At 38.9% G+C, this 16730-nt stretch overlaps 1 protein-coding gene across 1 annotated transcript in view; it reads right to left on the bottom strand.

Annotated features, from left to right (window-relative positions):
• Positions 1-16730, bottom strand: part of COL1A2 (collagen type I alpha 2 chain) — a 42510-nt gene that overhangs the window by 7638 nt on the left and 18142 nt on the right. The window contains exons 20-42 of the mRNA XM_062569134.1: positions 16310-16363; positions 16101-16208; positions 15190-15243; positions 14981-15079; positions 14095-14148; positions 13637-13735; positions 12808-12861; positions 12003-12056; positions 11823-11876; positions 11672-11725; positions 10826-10870; positions 8253-8351; positions 7439-7546; positions 6043-6096; positions 5427-5480; positions 4809-4862; positions 4666-4719; positions 4452-4559; positions 3407-3460; positions 3259-3312; positions 2129-2290; positions 633-740; positions 28-135 (exon numbers count right to left, since the gene is read on the bottom strand). Coding sequence (XP_062425118.1) covers positions 28-135; positions 633-740; positions 2129-2290; positions 3259-3312; positions 3407-3460; positions 4452-4559; positions 4666-4719; positions 4809-4862; positions 5427-5480; positions 6043-6096; positions 7439-7546; positions 8253-8351; positions 10826-10870; positions 11672-11725; positions 11823-11876; positions 12003-12056; positions 12808-12861; positions 13637-13735; positions 14095-14148; positions 14981-15079; positions 15190-15243; positions 16101-16208; positions 16310-16363 — 1746 coding nt within the window. The remainder of the gene's footprint in view (positions 1-27; positions 136-632; positions 741-2128; positions 2291-3258; positions 3313-3406; positions 3461-4451; positions 4560-4665; positions 4720-4808; positions 4863-5426; positions 5481-6042; positions 6097-7438; positions 7547-8252; positions 8352-10825; positions 10871-11671; positions 11726-11822; positions 11877-12002; positions 12057-12807; positions 12862-13636; positions 13736-14094; positions 14149-14980; positions 15080-15189; positions 15244-16100; positions 16209-16309; positions 16364-16730) is intronic.

Here is a 16730-nt window from a genome sequence, read left to right as displayed (position 1 = left end):
CTGAAGAGGAAATAAAACACAGCTTACATCACGACCAGCTTCACCAGGAGCACCATTTGGACCAGGAGAACCCACGGGACCAGAGGGACCACGAGCACCAGGAGGGCCAGCAACACCCAGGGGACCAGGTTCACCCTAATACATGAACAGTGGTAACAAAATGTGACATATAATACAACATAAATCAAACAAACAGAATCTTTTGGCCTATATCTAAGAGAAACATTTCCCTGCAGTCAGTTCTGGAAGTGAAATAGAACAAGAGAAGAAGAAGAAACATATCTAATTATACAAAACATTAATCTTCACTGTAAGTTTTCTACCTCTTCCATACTCTCTTAAAAACAAAAACTTCTGATGTCATTCAAAGCTTGTATTGCTTGCATGGTGGCAAATTTTAGATTAGATGAAGTCCAGGGCTCAGAAATGCATGCCCAGAGACTATGTTCAGATACAAGTCTTGATTGTTTGCAGTAAGCAATAATTTCTTCTACTGCTCTGTTATGTTCATATAACTAATCTTTTTCTGCACCAGTGACAGACACAGCAAAATCTAGATCTCTTGTTCCCTAGCTCAGCTTTTTTCTTTACATGGGTCTGTTTAAAGACATTAACCAGTGCTATATACTCACTGTTGCTCCAGAGATGCCTGGAAGACCACGTTCTCCCCGAGAGCCAGGCAGACCAAGGATACCAGGAGCACCAAGAATACCCTGAGGACCTGGGGTGCCAGGAGGACCCTATGACATAATGAGAAGACTCTTTTTATTAATGCAGAAAAATCATCTATTGTCCTCCACATTTGTCATTTGCTTTGCTCTGGAACAGTACTAATTGCATTCCAAGGATCTTACTGTGTGTCAGTTCCAATTCCCACAGGCAGAAATTTATAATTACAGCATATGATGTTTTAAACACCAAAGCTGAAGATCTCTAAGTAGGTAATGCTGGTTGTATTCCTGTCCAAGTGTTTTCCAGTGAAAATTACTGTTGGTGAAAAATACTGTGCATATGCTTTTCATTAATTTGTAGTAGAGATCTCTTATTGTGTCGTTCCCGTTCAGTGACAGGATGACGCATGAAAACTAGGATATTTAGTACAGAGAAGATGCCTATCTGAGGGGATTCTATAGTGTAGAAACTGATCTTCTCATTCTGAGACAGCCTTAGAAAATATCTAAGTGTTATCTGAAAAACCTCAGTATCCTTTGCTGAAACTTTGAAAGGGAAGACTAGTTTAGTTAAGGAGAAACTTTTCAATTTCTATGAAATTTGAGTATTGGTTAAGCCGGGCATAACTGATCATCTGACAGATTACCCTAAACTAACCAATTTACCATCAGGCTCACCAATTATGTTATGTTTTATTTACCCTATGAAATTGGAAAATGTATTGTTTATACTCAAAGGACAAATGTTTAAGTGTCACCTACAGACTTTTAGAGTGCCTATCTGACAAAGGCACTGAAGATTTCATTCTTAGCTGCAACTTCTGCAGATCAGAGAATTTCTGTAAATTTCTATTAAGAGACAATGAAGTGCTAATTCACGCAAGTGCCTACTTCCACAATACAGAAACGTGTCTGGCATCGAAAGAGCCAATAATTCTTGACATGCAAGTTTAAAGGCACTTATAATTCATTTATTTGTATTATTCTAAGCCAGCCTAGGTCTTTAATCACTTTAACTGTGTGATTTCCCAGGTTAGAGTTTCTGATGCAGAAATGACTTGTGATTGTTTAAAATGGACATTCACAAGTTGCTTTTTGCACCCATGATGCTTAATCTCAGAGCAACAGACTGTCTTGTCTTCCCTTTCTCAGCCTAGAGTACCAATTTCTTCTGCAGCTACCCTTGTTGCTTTCACTTGGATTGCTTGTACAAAACAATGCTATTCAGCACAGGAGACAGAGTTTAATACCTGACCCAGAGATCAGGCTCACTTTTTATGATCTATTTACCAAACATGTTTGAATAATTTCTTGACTACAGTTCTGTTGCTGAAGAGCTTTCCTAAATTTGAGGATAAAAGACAAAAGCTCTTCATAAATACCAGAAACGTGCTGGAAGTCATAACATTTACATTAAGAGCCACATTTTTAATGAGAAGAGATATTGAGTAACTTACAGCAGCACCAGCCTCTCCAGATGGACCTTTCTCACCAGCAAAACCAGGTGGGCCAGCAATACCTTGTTCACCAGTACGGCCAACTGGACCAACATCACCACGTAGGCCTCTAGCACCATCTTTGCCAGCTGGGCCAGGGGGACCTGGGGGACCAGTGATACCCTAAGATTGAATAAAAACATGAAGTCATTACAACATTGACCCATTATTTTGTGGAAGACAGAAGCAAGCATCCTATTTTGTCTATGGACAAAAATGTCACTTTGCAATAAAGAAGTTATCAGATATTTCTGCAAGCAAATTCTATTGCTTTTGTTAGCAATGGATATCTGGAACCAGAGGAATTGCTCTGTTGAGACAGTTTTTTTAAATCAATGCAAGTAAAAGTAGCAAAATTGGACATAAAAATACCAGTTTGGCTCTAGACACATTAGTAGCAACTATAACGTCAATGAGGAAAAAGAAGTGTTTCTTGTTGAGCAAGATTATTTTGTTTTGTTTTATTTATTAGAAGATATTGGTATTTAGAATATATTTAAATGTAAGACACCTAAGGAAAGAAGTGCCTCTTTCTAAATGATGAAGATACCTTTGTGAAAAGGAGATCAGCCTCACAAGAGTCATTAAATTATAAACTATAAACTTGATTTGAAATGAGAGCTTTAGGGTGATAAATAAAGAAGCAGGGACTCATGTTCTTGAATGTGATGAGAGGTTGCTCTGCCAGAGACAACAGCTGAAATTGCTGATACTTTCGAAAGCATGGACCCAAGAGAACTTTGACAACTTTTGCCAAATGGGTCATGGCTTTCTTATTCCACTCAAAATCAATGGCTATGCACTTACTGATGGTGAAAAGGGCAAAAGAAATCCAGAGTTTTCTAAATGGCTAGACATTTCAAGATGCAGAGAGATGCTTGATGGGAGTGTAAAAACCAAACAGAATGTCTATCTCACACTTGTGGGTATGTAAATGGTTAAAAGACTTTTTCTTATCTCCAAGTCCTATAAGGTCCTGAAATGATTCCAGTACAGTCAGAATTTGTGTCCATATAACAAGATGAAGACTGTCCCTAAGCAGTGCAATTTCTGACTTGTCTCCCAATGAAATTCCTTCATCAGTTACTTACAGCTGGGCCAGGAGGACCAACTCTTCCAGCAGCACCAGGGAAACCAGTCATGCCCTAAAAATTAAAAGTCAAAATGAAGATTTGGTTTAAAGGAAACAATGACTTTATGAAAAGCAGCAATGTCAATACCAAAAGCCTGAAGACTTACAGGAGGACCAGCATCACCACGAGGGCCAGCAGGACCAGCAGCACCAGCAGGACCCTGTGTGTGAATAACAAAGGCACATGATGACCCAGGTAAAGAACACTAATTTTCACTACTTAGAGTAAGGGCTCAGTCCCACTGTTGGGAAAGAGAATGGTTACTTTGTCATTGATTTTAACTGGGGGGGGGGGGGGATGGAGGGGGGGGACTGGACCCCAAAACAATTCGTATTCTGATATTAGGACTAGTAAATTCTCATAGAGATTTTGAATCAGTATGGTAAGACCTGAGAAGAGTTGCATAAAGGATTCATGATTCAAATGAATTTGCGTTTCAAATGTTGCATACATCTAAGTAGATTTGGGAGTCAAAACATGAAACACTTAGTAATTCAAAGAAGAGCAAGTCCTCTGCACTCTGCAGCTATTGCAGCCAAGTAGTGCCAGGGCATAATATTGCTCTATTAGAAGCATACAGTATGATCCCCAAGCCATGTCACCCTGCAGCCCTTCACAGTAGTTGAAATAGTAGGGCCTGACTTTCTCCATTATTTCAACTATTTCAGTAATGAGCTGCATGCATGGTAGTGTACATCCTTTTGCTATACCGTCATTAGGACATGAAAAGCCTGTGTGCAAGTGGGTGCACAGATAAATTTGCACATATGGTTCTGGAAGATTGCATCTGAAATCAGAATGTGCTTTCTAAGAGGAAGATAGAGGAAGTCCTCAGCTCAGGAACTTACCCACAAACACCCCCCTGAATGGTCCAAGATAGCCTGACCTTGCTGATCTTCAGGGCAAGTTGAAAATTACTTATTTTTTCCTCTTCACTTCAGTTCCAGACTAACTATCTGAGCCCGTATAAATAGATTGACAAAGTTTATATAATGTGTGAAAATCAGAATAGTGACTTTCCTCACAGTCTGCTTTGAAGTTTTGCTTTCTTTTTAATTACCTTTTCCAAATTCATGACCTTCAGGCTAGCATAGTGCTTGCATAGCACAGGCAAGAACCATGTGTTTTACAGACAGATACAGTTCACTTACTGGTGGTCCAGAAGCACCAATTGGACCAATAGCACCTGTTGGTCCAGTTTCACCCTTAGGTCCTTTAGGCCCACGCTCGCCTTTAGCTCCAGGCTGACCAGCTGCACCCTGTTGGCAGAAAAGAAATAAATGGGACAAAGGGTTGAAAAAAACATGTAGAAGAAATAAACGAATAGTGCACCATCAAGAAGAGGAAAATGTAACTGATACTCACAGGAGGTCCAGCAAATCCACTAGGACCTACGGGACCAGGCTCACCACGTTCACCCTAAAGACAAAGAGGAGAGGAATTGTTAGGACTGACTTGAAAGGGAATGCTTTTCTGAAGGCAGCAGAGTTGTCAGAGTTGCTACTTACAGGAATACCACGGGCACCAGCAGGACCAGCGGGACCAGCAGGACCTCCTTCACCCTAAAACAGATGGCAAAAATCATTATGACACTGTGGAAAGGTCACATTGTAGTCAAAAAAGACTTGATCTTGTGGTACAGATACACACAGAGCATGGAGAGGATGTTACTGGAATGCTTCAGTGTTAACCTGCCCCATGTTATTAAACATTTCTCATGATATTTGGATAGGATAAAGGATCATTCTGAGCTAATGTGTGGTCATTTATCACCATATCAGAATCTCTTCCCACAGTGTAATGAGGATTGTAGAGACTGGTCTGAAATGGAGAGAACTCAGACAAAGCCCAAATCAAAATCTTCTCCCCATATAACCCACTACCATGTAGATGCACATCTCTTCTCCCCCTTTCAGGAAAGGGCAAGAGGCGCTATGGCAAACATCCTTAAATAGTTCTACAGCCCCAATAAGCCTTCCCTCCCAGATGTGAAAAAGCTTACAGAAATTGTTTACACTAGCAAGATGGAATTGTTTTAAATTAGAATAGAGACTTCCCTATATTAAATATTCTTGCAGTGGATAAACTGTATAAACAAATGCAAGTTTTTGTTTGAAGAGACTTACCCGATCACCAGCACCACCAGCAGGGCCAGGGGAACCAATAGCACCAGGGAGACCCTATAGATCAAGACAGAGACAAATCACTCTTTCTAACAAAAATGTAAGCAATAATGACCACTTTAAACATTTTTTTTTCCTCTCTTTCACCCTGGAATAGGTCTGTGACTTTGTTTCAGCTGTTTTAAATTGAAAGGACACCTGATTTTGTAAAACAAAATCTGTACTGTTATTTTCCTTCCAAAGTATGATTCCAGGATGGGCAGCCAAAATTCAAGTCAATAATAATGTTTTAAGCGGCTTTGCAGGCTGCCTTCAGAATCAGTTTTCTGGGCCAAACCTACGAATCTTGGCTAGATTGCACAACACTTAACAACTGTCCATAAGGTTCTCTGCTGATGTCACTTCTCTGTGTGCATGATGTGATCACTTATCTCTCCCAGCTCTCAAATTCAAACCTCTCTGGACAAGAAGCAAGCAAATCACATGGATTTGGATCAAAAGCAAGCAACTATAACAGGAAATGAAATATACCAGGAAGTGAAAGTCTTGAACATCCTCTTTAGTTACTAAGTTCTAAAGTGTAGCAAGATAAACTCAGATGTAATCAAAAGATACTTACACGAGCACCATCTCTTCCAGTTGCACCAGTATCACCTCTCAGACCTGGGGCACCCTGGAATACACAGAAAGGGAAAAAAAGGCATTATGCTGGCAATAAACACAACAGTTCATAAGAAAGAAGCCTTGAACTGTTGAGCATACATGTATTAACAGATGTATCTCATGCTGATTTTGGTTTGGGAACAGATTTTGATTTTCATTTTTATTGTCAAGTATGTATGGACTTGAAAGAAGAGCATTTGTGAAGAAAGGGATTTGGCATGTTTTTAAGAAATGTAAACCTCTCTTATATGGGAAACCTATTTATTCACTACCAGGTGGCAAGAATTTTGAATGGAATTAAAAATTCAAATACAAGTTGGCATGTGTTCCAAATAGTGAGTATAAATCCCCCTCAAAATCTTTTTTTCTTTTGGCCAAGAAATAACTGTATGTCAAAATTCTCTTGCAAATTTGTGTTATAGGTTATATTTGAAGCAGGAAAAGAACTGTTAGAAACAGTAAAGTTGTATGAGTGGTCACATGAGACACATTGTATTTTGTATGATGACAAAAAGTAACATCAAGACCATCATTCATGCCAAGAAATCGGACTAGCACTCTGTTCTATCTCTTTTCAGATGCATCCTTCTGCATTAATCTGCACGACAGTACACAGTGTTTTCTAAAAAGGTGCAAGGAATTTCCATCTTAATTTCCTTCCAATTGAATCTTTACTAAATGACTTTTGATTCTTCTAGTCAAAACAAATAAAGCAGTTCTACAAATCTCAGTTTAGAGTTTAAATAGTGAACAGAAGAGAATATGGAAAATGTACTTGACAATAAAAAAATTGCATGACTAATTATATGGATAAAACAGAGATAGTGACAGGACTTGCACTTGGCCAGATTGCATAGCTTTATAAGGACTTACACTGTCTGAAATAGTTTGATTTTATCTGTCTGATACAATCATATAATTTTTGTAACTGATTAACATATTATAGACACTGCACCTAGAGTAGAGCTGTTAAAGACTTGATCAGAGACTCAGTCCTCTATGATCAGTAGGCTCATTCCTACAGTAAAACTTGTACTGGAAGACAGCTTTAGTATCTCTTTGGTACAGGTAGGCTCATAGTTACCCAACCTGTGAAGCACCGAATAACTGCAGCTTAAACCAATTCCAAATGCTAAGCAAAGATCAGAGTACAGTCTTGGTATCTCAAAAGATTTTGAATCTGCTGTACCAACCGAATGTTTACTTATTGACTATTAATGACTCATCATGAAATACACTTTCACAGTAGATAACTTACATTCAGGTAACCTATTTTTTTCAGTTAATGAAATTTAAACATCCCCCCCAAAATGTGCATGCTGTAACAGAGCAGTTTAGACCATCTACCTTACCTTTTCACCCTTGGCTCCTGGAACACCAGCAACACCTCTTTCCCCGGGGATTCCACCAGGGCCAGCAGGACCAGGACCACCAGCAGCACCAACATTACCAGGCTCACCCTAGCAGCAACAGGATATGATGTAAGACAGGGTCAAACCATTCATAACGTTTGTAACAAAATTTCCTCATTACTACTTAGCTCATCTCTCCGCTTAAATGTAAGTAGATTGAATAATAGTATTTGGCCTTAAGCTATTGCATATATTCTACTTTCTCAGTTAGTGAAGATGACATGAACCTTCTCCTTGATTTTGGGGGCTCTTGAGGTTTTATTGAGTCCCACATTAAGTCAAAATTTAATGGAAAGACTACCCCTAATAAACTTGAAAACTCAGCCCCATATTCAGTTAGCATCAAACCAATTTCATGTTGGTAGATGATCACTCATTATTATGCTAATGTGTTTTGGAAAATATTGAATATTAAACACAAGAACTTCTGTCCCAGAGTATGTGCAAAGAAAAGTCAGCATGAATGCTGGCTAAAGTCTCTGACCCTGTCTCAAAATAGACTAACCCAGCTGACAAGCTGCATTCAAAATGGTTCCAAACTAGAATTCCCTTCTCATTGTTTGTAGTGCCAAACAAAAAAAAAAAAACAAACTTTTGTATTAGTGTGGACAAGTTAGGATAGAGCTTTACCATTTGGCAACACTTAAGGACACAGCCTCAACTAACTGTTACCAGCAACCAGTCATACCACAGAGATGTTTGATTTCCCACATCAGGAATTCATGTGAGGCAACAGCACCTGGAAAAGGCATACCTTGTTACCATCAGGGCCTGGTGGGCCAGATGGACCACGGCTTCCAATGGGACCAGCAGGACCAACAGCACCGCTTTCACCAGGAGGACCACGTTCACCCTGCGGGAGGCAGCCTGATTTGAGTTTTTCCTTTCCTTTTCTTCAGCTCAGAGACTTAAAGGCATTGACTAGTAGCAGTGATCACTAAATGTGTTTTTAGCTGAACAAAATATTAAGAACTACATTAGAACTGGGCAGATACTAACTGAAGTGGACTGAGAACTTGCTCCATCTTTTGACAAAGACATCTAAGTGAAATGCCAATGCCTTTCATCATGATAACAGCTGACAGTTTAAGTACAAGTACTCCTGAACACAGACTTTGGCTACTGTGCTCATCCATTGTCAAATGGAGTTTCTGATACTAATTTGGGGGCAGATTATAGAACCTAATGAATTTAGAGCCATAGTAATTGGCAAACAATTATTTCTACAGTGGTGAATACCTACATATTGGAGAACAACGGCAACAATGCTTACTAATGTGACCTCTATTTTATAACAAGTGTAAGAATGAATTCTCAAAGAAAGGTCAACTAGAGATGATGTTTCAACTAAAAACCGGGCTCAAATGCACAATGATTTATCAAAGATAGAAATATCAATTTTACGAAAGAAAGCTCATATGATCCTAGTGTGATCATAAATAATCTGAGAAGGTATAATGGAGACTTCTAGTAAAGTTGGAGAATCAGGGAGTTAGAATGAGAACTATAAAGCAGTAAAAAAAAAATGGCTAAAGGAGAGATGGCATATTGTGCTGAATCATAGAATCAGTAAGTTTGGAAGAGACCTCTAGAGATGATCTAGTCCAACTTCCCTGCTCAGCAGGGTCACCTAGAGAATATTAGACAGGGTTGCATCCAGGCAGGCCTTGAAGATCTCCAGAGAACGAGACTCCACAACCTCTCTGGGCAACCTGGTCCAGTGCTCTGTCACTCTCACAGGAAAGAAATTCCCCCTCACGTTCAGGTGGAACTTCCTGTGCTTCAATTTCTGCCCATTGCCTCTTGTCCTGTCACACGGGACAACTGAAAAGCACCTATGATGCAGAAAACTAACTTATATTGCCCCGCTGATCCCCCAACTATATATTTCTTATGTATTTTTTCATTAAAGCCAGAGCAGCAGAAAAAGAAGGAAAATGTCTATGAAATATGCAGATATCACAAAGACGGAAGTTTTTGTCAAGGGGAAGAAGAACTGGCATATTATACAGGCAAAAGTGGATAAATTTGTGGATGACAATAATAGTAGAAGTGGGACAAGATTCAAAAATTGAAAGTATAAGACCATGTATTTAGATACCAAAAATGAGGATTTGTGCTGTGAATAGGAGCTTCACTTGGCAAAAATGACAGAAAGGGAAAGGGGATAACCACTGTCGCTAACAGTAGGACGTGGATATGAAAAAGGCAAATGTGACCTTGAGCAAGCATTGAGGTATTTTCAGAAGTGTTAATGCTACTGGACAAAGCACTGGTGAGACCTAATTTGGAATACTGAATGAAATCCAGTCTGTCTGGGTTCAAGATGCTTAAGTCAAGCAAAGCAGGTACAGTAGTGGCTACTTCAGTGATGAATGGAACAGACAGCATACCTTAGAGAACTTGGCTTAGCTAGATTAGCAAAATGAAAGAGGACAAGATTGTCTATAATACAGTCATGAGTCAGTAAATGAAGAGGGAAAGTGCTATTTAAACTGAATGACAAGGCTGATAAGAATGAATGGCAGCATTTGTCATGAATACTTTCAGTCTGGCAGTCAGAAGGTTTACAACCATCACAGAAATGAGGAAGTAGTACAACTAGTTTAAATATCAACTTCAGTCGCTTTATAGGGGCATGTGGAAAGCAAATAATTAATCAAGCATTTTATAAACCAAGATTCTGAAACCTGACTACTCATTCTTCTGCATAAATAAGACTTTTCTCTCATCTAGGAAAGCCTCCACACAAAGCTCGCTGCAGATGCTTTTTCCACAGTGCAGAAGTGAAGGGAGATAGGGCAATATCTTCCAATGACTATTCCAGGCTTCCAAAGACTTCCAGCCCACCATTTGTTCAAAGGTCAGACACTACCTACATGGGAGGTAGGAGCTGGCTTGCAAGGCATGGTATGACTGAACTGGCCAGGATGAGCAGGTCTAGCCAGAGGTACTGTAGCTGAATATTTACATGCACCGAACGTCATTGTAACATTGCAGGATGAATCTCATCCATCTTCCCACTGTGAGACTCATTAATTCGAAAAATTGGATCAGCTCATCAGGATATCTTTCCATAAGTAATCATTGTATTGCTTATCTGGAAGTTTACTAACATTGGCAACTAGTGTACTATATAATTATATACCCCAACACGCTGAAGGAGCAGAGGAAATTCTCTCTTTCCTAGTAGTTTGCTACAATAAAATATGTCCTGTAACTGAAAGGAGCTGTTAGTTTTGAAAAATTTGGAAATGTATATAGTTCATATTATTATTAAACACCTCACTAAGACAGTCTGTAGTAGATTACAAATGAATTACTCACCCTTGGGCCAGCAGGACCAGGAACACCAAATTCACCATGAAGACCCTAAAAGGCAGTTGGTGGATTAGTAAAGTTTGTCTTAAACTTGTTATAGTTCTTAGCTTAAATTGTTTGTTTTGTTTCTTAGTAGTAAATAGACTGCTTCTCATATTGCAGCAGCATCTCAGAAATCTTCAGACTAAACCTGTCTTTTAGATACACAGAAATATGAAGATACACTTTTCATCCAAAGAAAGAATTAGCTATTAACTTCCAGCCTTATTGCTCATTTGTCAGGAATGTGCAGTGTAAACTCTAACAGGGACACAGAGAGATGTAACCAAGTTTTAAGGGTGGTTATGTCTTGCAGGATGTGCAATTTACAGATTACATCATGTGCATGCATCTACTGTGCAGAACCTGTAGCCTGAATTACCACTGAGTTACCTCAGTTGTATGCCACTGTTAAGGCACTGAAATCAACTGAAATGCAAAGGTATACAATGGGAGTAATGCAGGTTAGATTGAACCATGAAGATTTCAAAAGAAATTTGAAGTCAAAGGTATTTTTCATGTATTGTCTTGTCTTTTGGGGGGCATTTTATTCTCTCTTAAGATGTGAAAAGCAAAAGATTGGCTTTGTTCCTTTTCATACCAAAACTTTGAAAAAAAGAAGTGTGTTGCAAATGTCAAAAGAACATCTTCATCTGTGGCTAGCTTTAACAAAAAGGACTATTAAACTTCGCATGTAACACAGATCACTTATTTGGCAAATAGATTCAACAAGCTTTTGCTTTACCACATGTGCAAGCATAATGATTATGCAATGCCTGTCCCTACTTGTGGAATACTGTATCTGTCACTCACCCTTTCGCCTGGTTTACCAGCTTCACCGGCTGGACCTGAGGGACCTGGTAGACCCTAAGTGTAAAGAAACAAGGATACAAATAAAGTTAAGGGAGAATCACTTAATGCATTGTAAACCATGGATAAGATTGAGCAGAGTACAGTTACCTACCTGGAAGCCAGGAGGGCCAGCAGGACCTTGTTCACCTTTTCCACCCTGGTTTCCCTGGATAGAATGAAAAACAAGCGATTAACTGAAAAGCTGAAATACAGGAAAATGGCTTTTCAAATGGGAAGTCCCATGGATACAACGCAAACCACAGAATGGATCTATGTGGAGGCTGTTACTTACAGTGACACCAGGAGGACCTTGAGCACCATTGTTTCCCTCAGGACCAGGAGCACCCTAAACATGTTAAAAGTTGTTAGTAGAAGTTTTGAATTGTTATGAATAGCATCTTTTCTAAAGTGCTTCTGAGGCCTTCAGCTGCCTATTTTGAACTCACATCTGTACACTGTACACTTAAGCAAAAATCTTAGTTTTATTCAAGTTATATCCTTTTCTTTATAAGGGTTTCACTATCGAAAGGTAGTGAGGGTGCTTACAACTTTAAATTCTGATGATTGCTTTAATTATCGCATCAAATTCATCCTTAAGAAAATTTCTTTCAGAACTACAGATCCAATAACCTGGCAGAAAGGTTGCATTCTTCCTCCTACCAGGCTGTCAGTCATTTGATCTCTTAAAGCACTTACTGACTGACAGTAAATATGTCAGTTATAACAGTTCAGTTATATGAGTTATTTGATCCCTTAAATGTTTAGTACATTTCAACCATCTGTAAGAAAGCTCTGGAATTTTGCAGGTTAAGTTAGAAATCATAAACTCACCTCTAAACTTTGCACATGAAATGCTATTTTTCTACTATTAATAGGAAAGGCAACCCAAGAAAGGTAACTTTCATATATGTCAGTGCTAATCTCCTTAAGTAACAGAGTAACAGTTCCCTCTGAGATGAAGTTAGATGCATGCATTGCAAAGCGCTATTTTGTTCCATCATCTACTCATGCTTGCACAAGACAATGCTATCTTGTTACAGTGGCCTTGAATATTTTTTTTCTCTCCCTATGTTGATAGAGAAAATGCATTCACATACCCGTGGGCCAGCAAGACCAACATTGCCTTTTTCACCAGGTTTGCCAGGTTCACCCTGAAGTTGAAATAAAAAGATATAAAAGTTAATCAAGGCTTTGTATTAGGATAAAGACTGATAATACCCTTGCCAGAAGATTTACTGTAATGCTTTTTAACCCTAATTAAAAAAAAAAAAAAAAAAAAAAAAAAAAAAAAAAAAAAAGAAAAGCTCCATCTGGCTTGTTGAATCAGTTAGAAAGAAAACCTATACAAACATAGAAACAAATGCAATTTCTTTTCAAAAATCCTTTCATTTTTTTTTCTTAGATCATAATCTAGGTCTATGACACTCTGCATAGTAGCATATGTTATACATATGTATACAGAAGTTACACATAGCAATATCACAAATCCAGAAGATAATTACTGTTATCTGTTGCACCTGAGGGACATATCAAGAACCCTGTTGGTAGTTCTTCTTCTGTAAAGAGGGAGCTTTGGATTGGGCTCCATAAGTAACAATACCCTGGAACTGAAACTTAGGCTTGGTGGCCAACTTGGAACTTTTACTGAAGTGTACATACAGAAATGATAAAATGGACGTGCAGAAATGATAATATAGGCATATATTATCAACTAACGTCCAAACATCCACAAACCACTATTTTTCATTTTTAATCATATTTTGGAAAATTGGAAAGCAATTGAAGACAGAACCTTTGAATGTAAGTGGATGTTTTCCAATGAACAATGCAGCAGGACACAGGGAGACTTGATGGTTAGAGTTGGGGACCTACAGTCCTGTACACAAATACCTTCATAGTAACAGAAAGTTTCTCTATTGTACTTACATTGGGACCTTTTGGTCCAGGGAATCCAATGTTGCCAGGCTCACCTCTGTTACCAGCTGGACCAATTGGCCCAACCCTACCATCTGCTCCAGGAAAACCCTAGAAGGAACAAACCACACTATTAAATGGCTGGGGTATCTTATCTGCTGCTTAGACTTTAAGAAAAATGTACATTGAGTTAAATGTCCTTTAACTTTTAAAAGCTGGTTTCAGACCATATGCACATCAATCTTCATTTTTCTTCCTTTGTAGAGGTATTTATTTCTTTCCTTAATTCAGGACATAGGCCTGATCTGAGAACCACAAAAGTTAACAGAAACATTCTCACTGATCTTCTAGTAATAAGGTGGTAAACAGTTGTGTAAGCGCTCAGTGGTGAGGTCTCTGCTTTGTAAATCTCAGTTTAGGCCTATGTTTAGAACACACTGAGGAAACAGAGTGAAAAACAAGGTACTTACAACAGGACCTTCCTTGCCAGCAGGGCCTGGGGTTCCAGGCTGACCTGGGAGACCCTGAAAAAGAAGAGGTTTCTCACCAAACAGCTTACAAAAAAAAATATTTTTTCTACACATACGTACAGACACTATCTATACAACAGGACTGTGTGTCCTATCAAGTTTCTCTCTAAAACACAAAGTTTAATTTGGTAGTGTGTGCTTCCACTTCAGCTGAAAATGATTCAGTTTAGGTATGCACCTATTTCATTAGAATAAACTAATTTAGATCCTGCTTTAGCAGAGAATGTGCTTAAATATTTGCAAGTCCCTAGTAGCCCACATGTGCATTGGAAACTCTTTCACTTCATAAGGTGGAATAGGAAGGGAAGAAGGGAAGATTAAAGAGGATGGAAGAACTGACATGGACGTAATATGGCTAGGATCCTGCACCGCTGAAGCGGATGGCTATTTTCAGTGAAATCAGTTGAAAAATAAAATCAAAATAACTGAGATGCTATTTTAGCAAGATGTGCTTTTCTTTTAGTTAGTACGAGTAACAGAACACACGCACACTTCAACTATGATCTTAATGATCACATTCTGTAAATCATGACAAGAGGAACCACCTCTCAGAAGTTAGTGCAACATCCAGTCCAAAGAATTTTGCTTCATGACAATCAGATGCTAACCACATACAAAATAAAATTAATTTCAATAAACATTATGATGCTGCTTAATCTTTTCCTTATGGGTGGTTTTTCAATAGATTGACAGAAATACCTTAATTATGTTTAGCATAGACTGATTTTTTGCAGTTGGAATTCTGAATATTTTTATCCCTAAAAGTTAAGCAACTTAGTCATTTCTTTTTAAACAGTTCTATAATAAAACCAGAGTTCAAACTTACTCTTGGACCCATAAGACCAGGCTCACCAGGGCGGCCAGCATCACCATTAGGACCCTTAGCACCAACAGAACCACTAGCACCACGGTTACCAGCAGGTCCCTACCAAAATAAAATAGATGTAAACAAAATAAGACAGATGTAACAAAAAGCATCACATCCGTATGTAAAAGGAGATGGTTCAGAAACAGTGACTCAGGCAAAAGCCTCACCATGACACCAGCCCTGCCATCAGCTCCAGGCAGACCACGAGATCCAGGCACGCCCTGCAAATGAACAGAAAACAAATCAAGAAAGGGGAAGACAGAAATCCACTTCTGTAAGATAGACACATTCACTAAATTTCAGCCTTCCAAGCAGATCTGCTGAATTTGAGATGACTGTAGCTCTGAACACAGAGCTCAGTGCAAATGTATACTCTGAAAGAAATCACTCTCTTCTCTTTTTGATTTCTTTAAATTCTAATCTTCTGGGATCAAAGGTGTTTCAGTGTTCAGTGTAACCTAATAACAGCTCTGGTCAGCAGCTAGGATCCCTTACTTGATCTGAACTGTTTCACCTTCACTTCTCTGCAGAGCCTTACTGGTTTCTCTATGACCTTTACATAGTGCAATACTGAATTCTTATTTCTATCCAAAAACACCTAGTGGAAACAGCCATTTTTCCTATCCTTTCCCAGTAAATTCCTGCTCCCACAGGAGGCCAAGTGCCTCCTGAAGGTCACTGATCTGTTTTCTTACTCAGTGCTTGAAGACACTGAATTGAAACTTTTGCCTCATACTATCATGTAAGCCAGCATTTCTTTTAAGCAGTTAAATACTCTCACAAGGCTTCAAGAAAAATCAAATATAATGCACTAAATATTAAAGAAAGCAATCCATAACTACATATCAAGAATGAGAGTAAACAGCATTAATACAAAGAAAAAACAGGTTTAGTCAAAAGTAATCAAAGGGCTCATTTGCCACTGCAAATGGTCTTTACTTAGCAGCATTACTGTAAATTTAATGACTCGTAATTTCTTAATTTGTCTTTGTGAGTCTAGCTTTATTTTCTCTTTCCTTTCTGCTTCTAGTCTGAAACATGAGAATAAAAAAACCCCCAAACAAACAAAAAAACCTACTCTCAGACCAGCAGGGCCCGGGGGACCAGCAGAGCCAGGTTCACCAGTGCCGCCTCTCTTGCCTTCCTCACCACTGGGACCAGGAGGGCCAGGGGGTCCAGCAGCACCCTGTTTGAGACAAACAGAGGAAATTAAGTAGTTAGATGCTGTGTAGGAGATGTTATCTGACTTTATTCACTGAAACAACTTTCACAGGTCACCATACTTACAGGCTCACCCTTGTTGCCACTCTCTCCCTTGGCACCTGCAGGGCCTGGTTCACCCTAGAGTCCAACACAAAAAGAGATCATAGAATTAAGCATCATTCTAAAAATATTTATTCTATGTAGCTTTCTCATGAATCAAAAAATAACTATCCAATGTCACACCTGCTTCTATTTTACAGTCAGAGAACATTTTTTGCTTTAACAGGAATGACCTATGTATAGACAACAAACATATCAAAGATGATTAGAAATGACATCAACCCTGAATGTTTCATAGTTCAGTTAGTTTCTCTGGTAAGGATACCCACTGAGGGCCTGATTGAGAGATTGCTACCAGATAGCATCAACATGGACAGAGCTTAATAGTCTTTGTACCTAAAGGAATACAAAGTGAATCTTTTCAGTCTCAGTGGCTGAAGCAAGC

The sequence above is a fragment of the Rhea pennata genome, chromosome 2 (assembly GCF_028389875.1).
Source record: "Rhea pennata isolate bPtePen1 chromosome 2, bPtePen1.pri, whole genome shotgun sequence".
Taxonomy (NCBI): Eukaryota; Metazoa; Chordata; class Aves; order Rheiformes; family Rheidae; genus Rhea; species Rhea pennata.
Note: the sequence above shows the minus strand (reverse complement) of the source record. Positions and strands in the feature narration are given on the sequence as shown.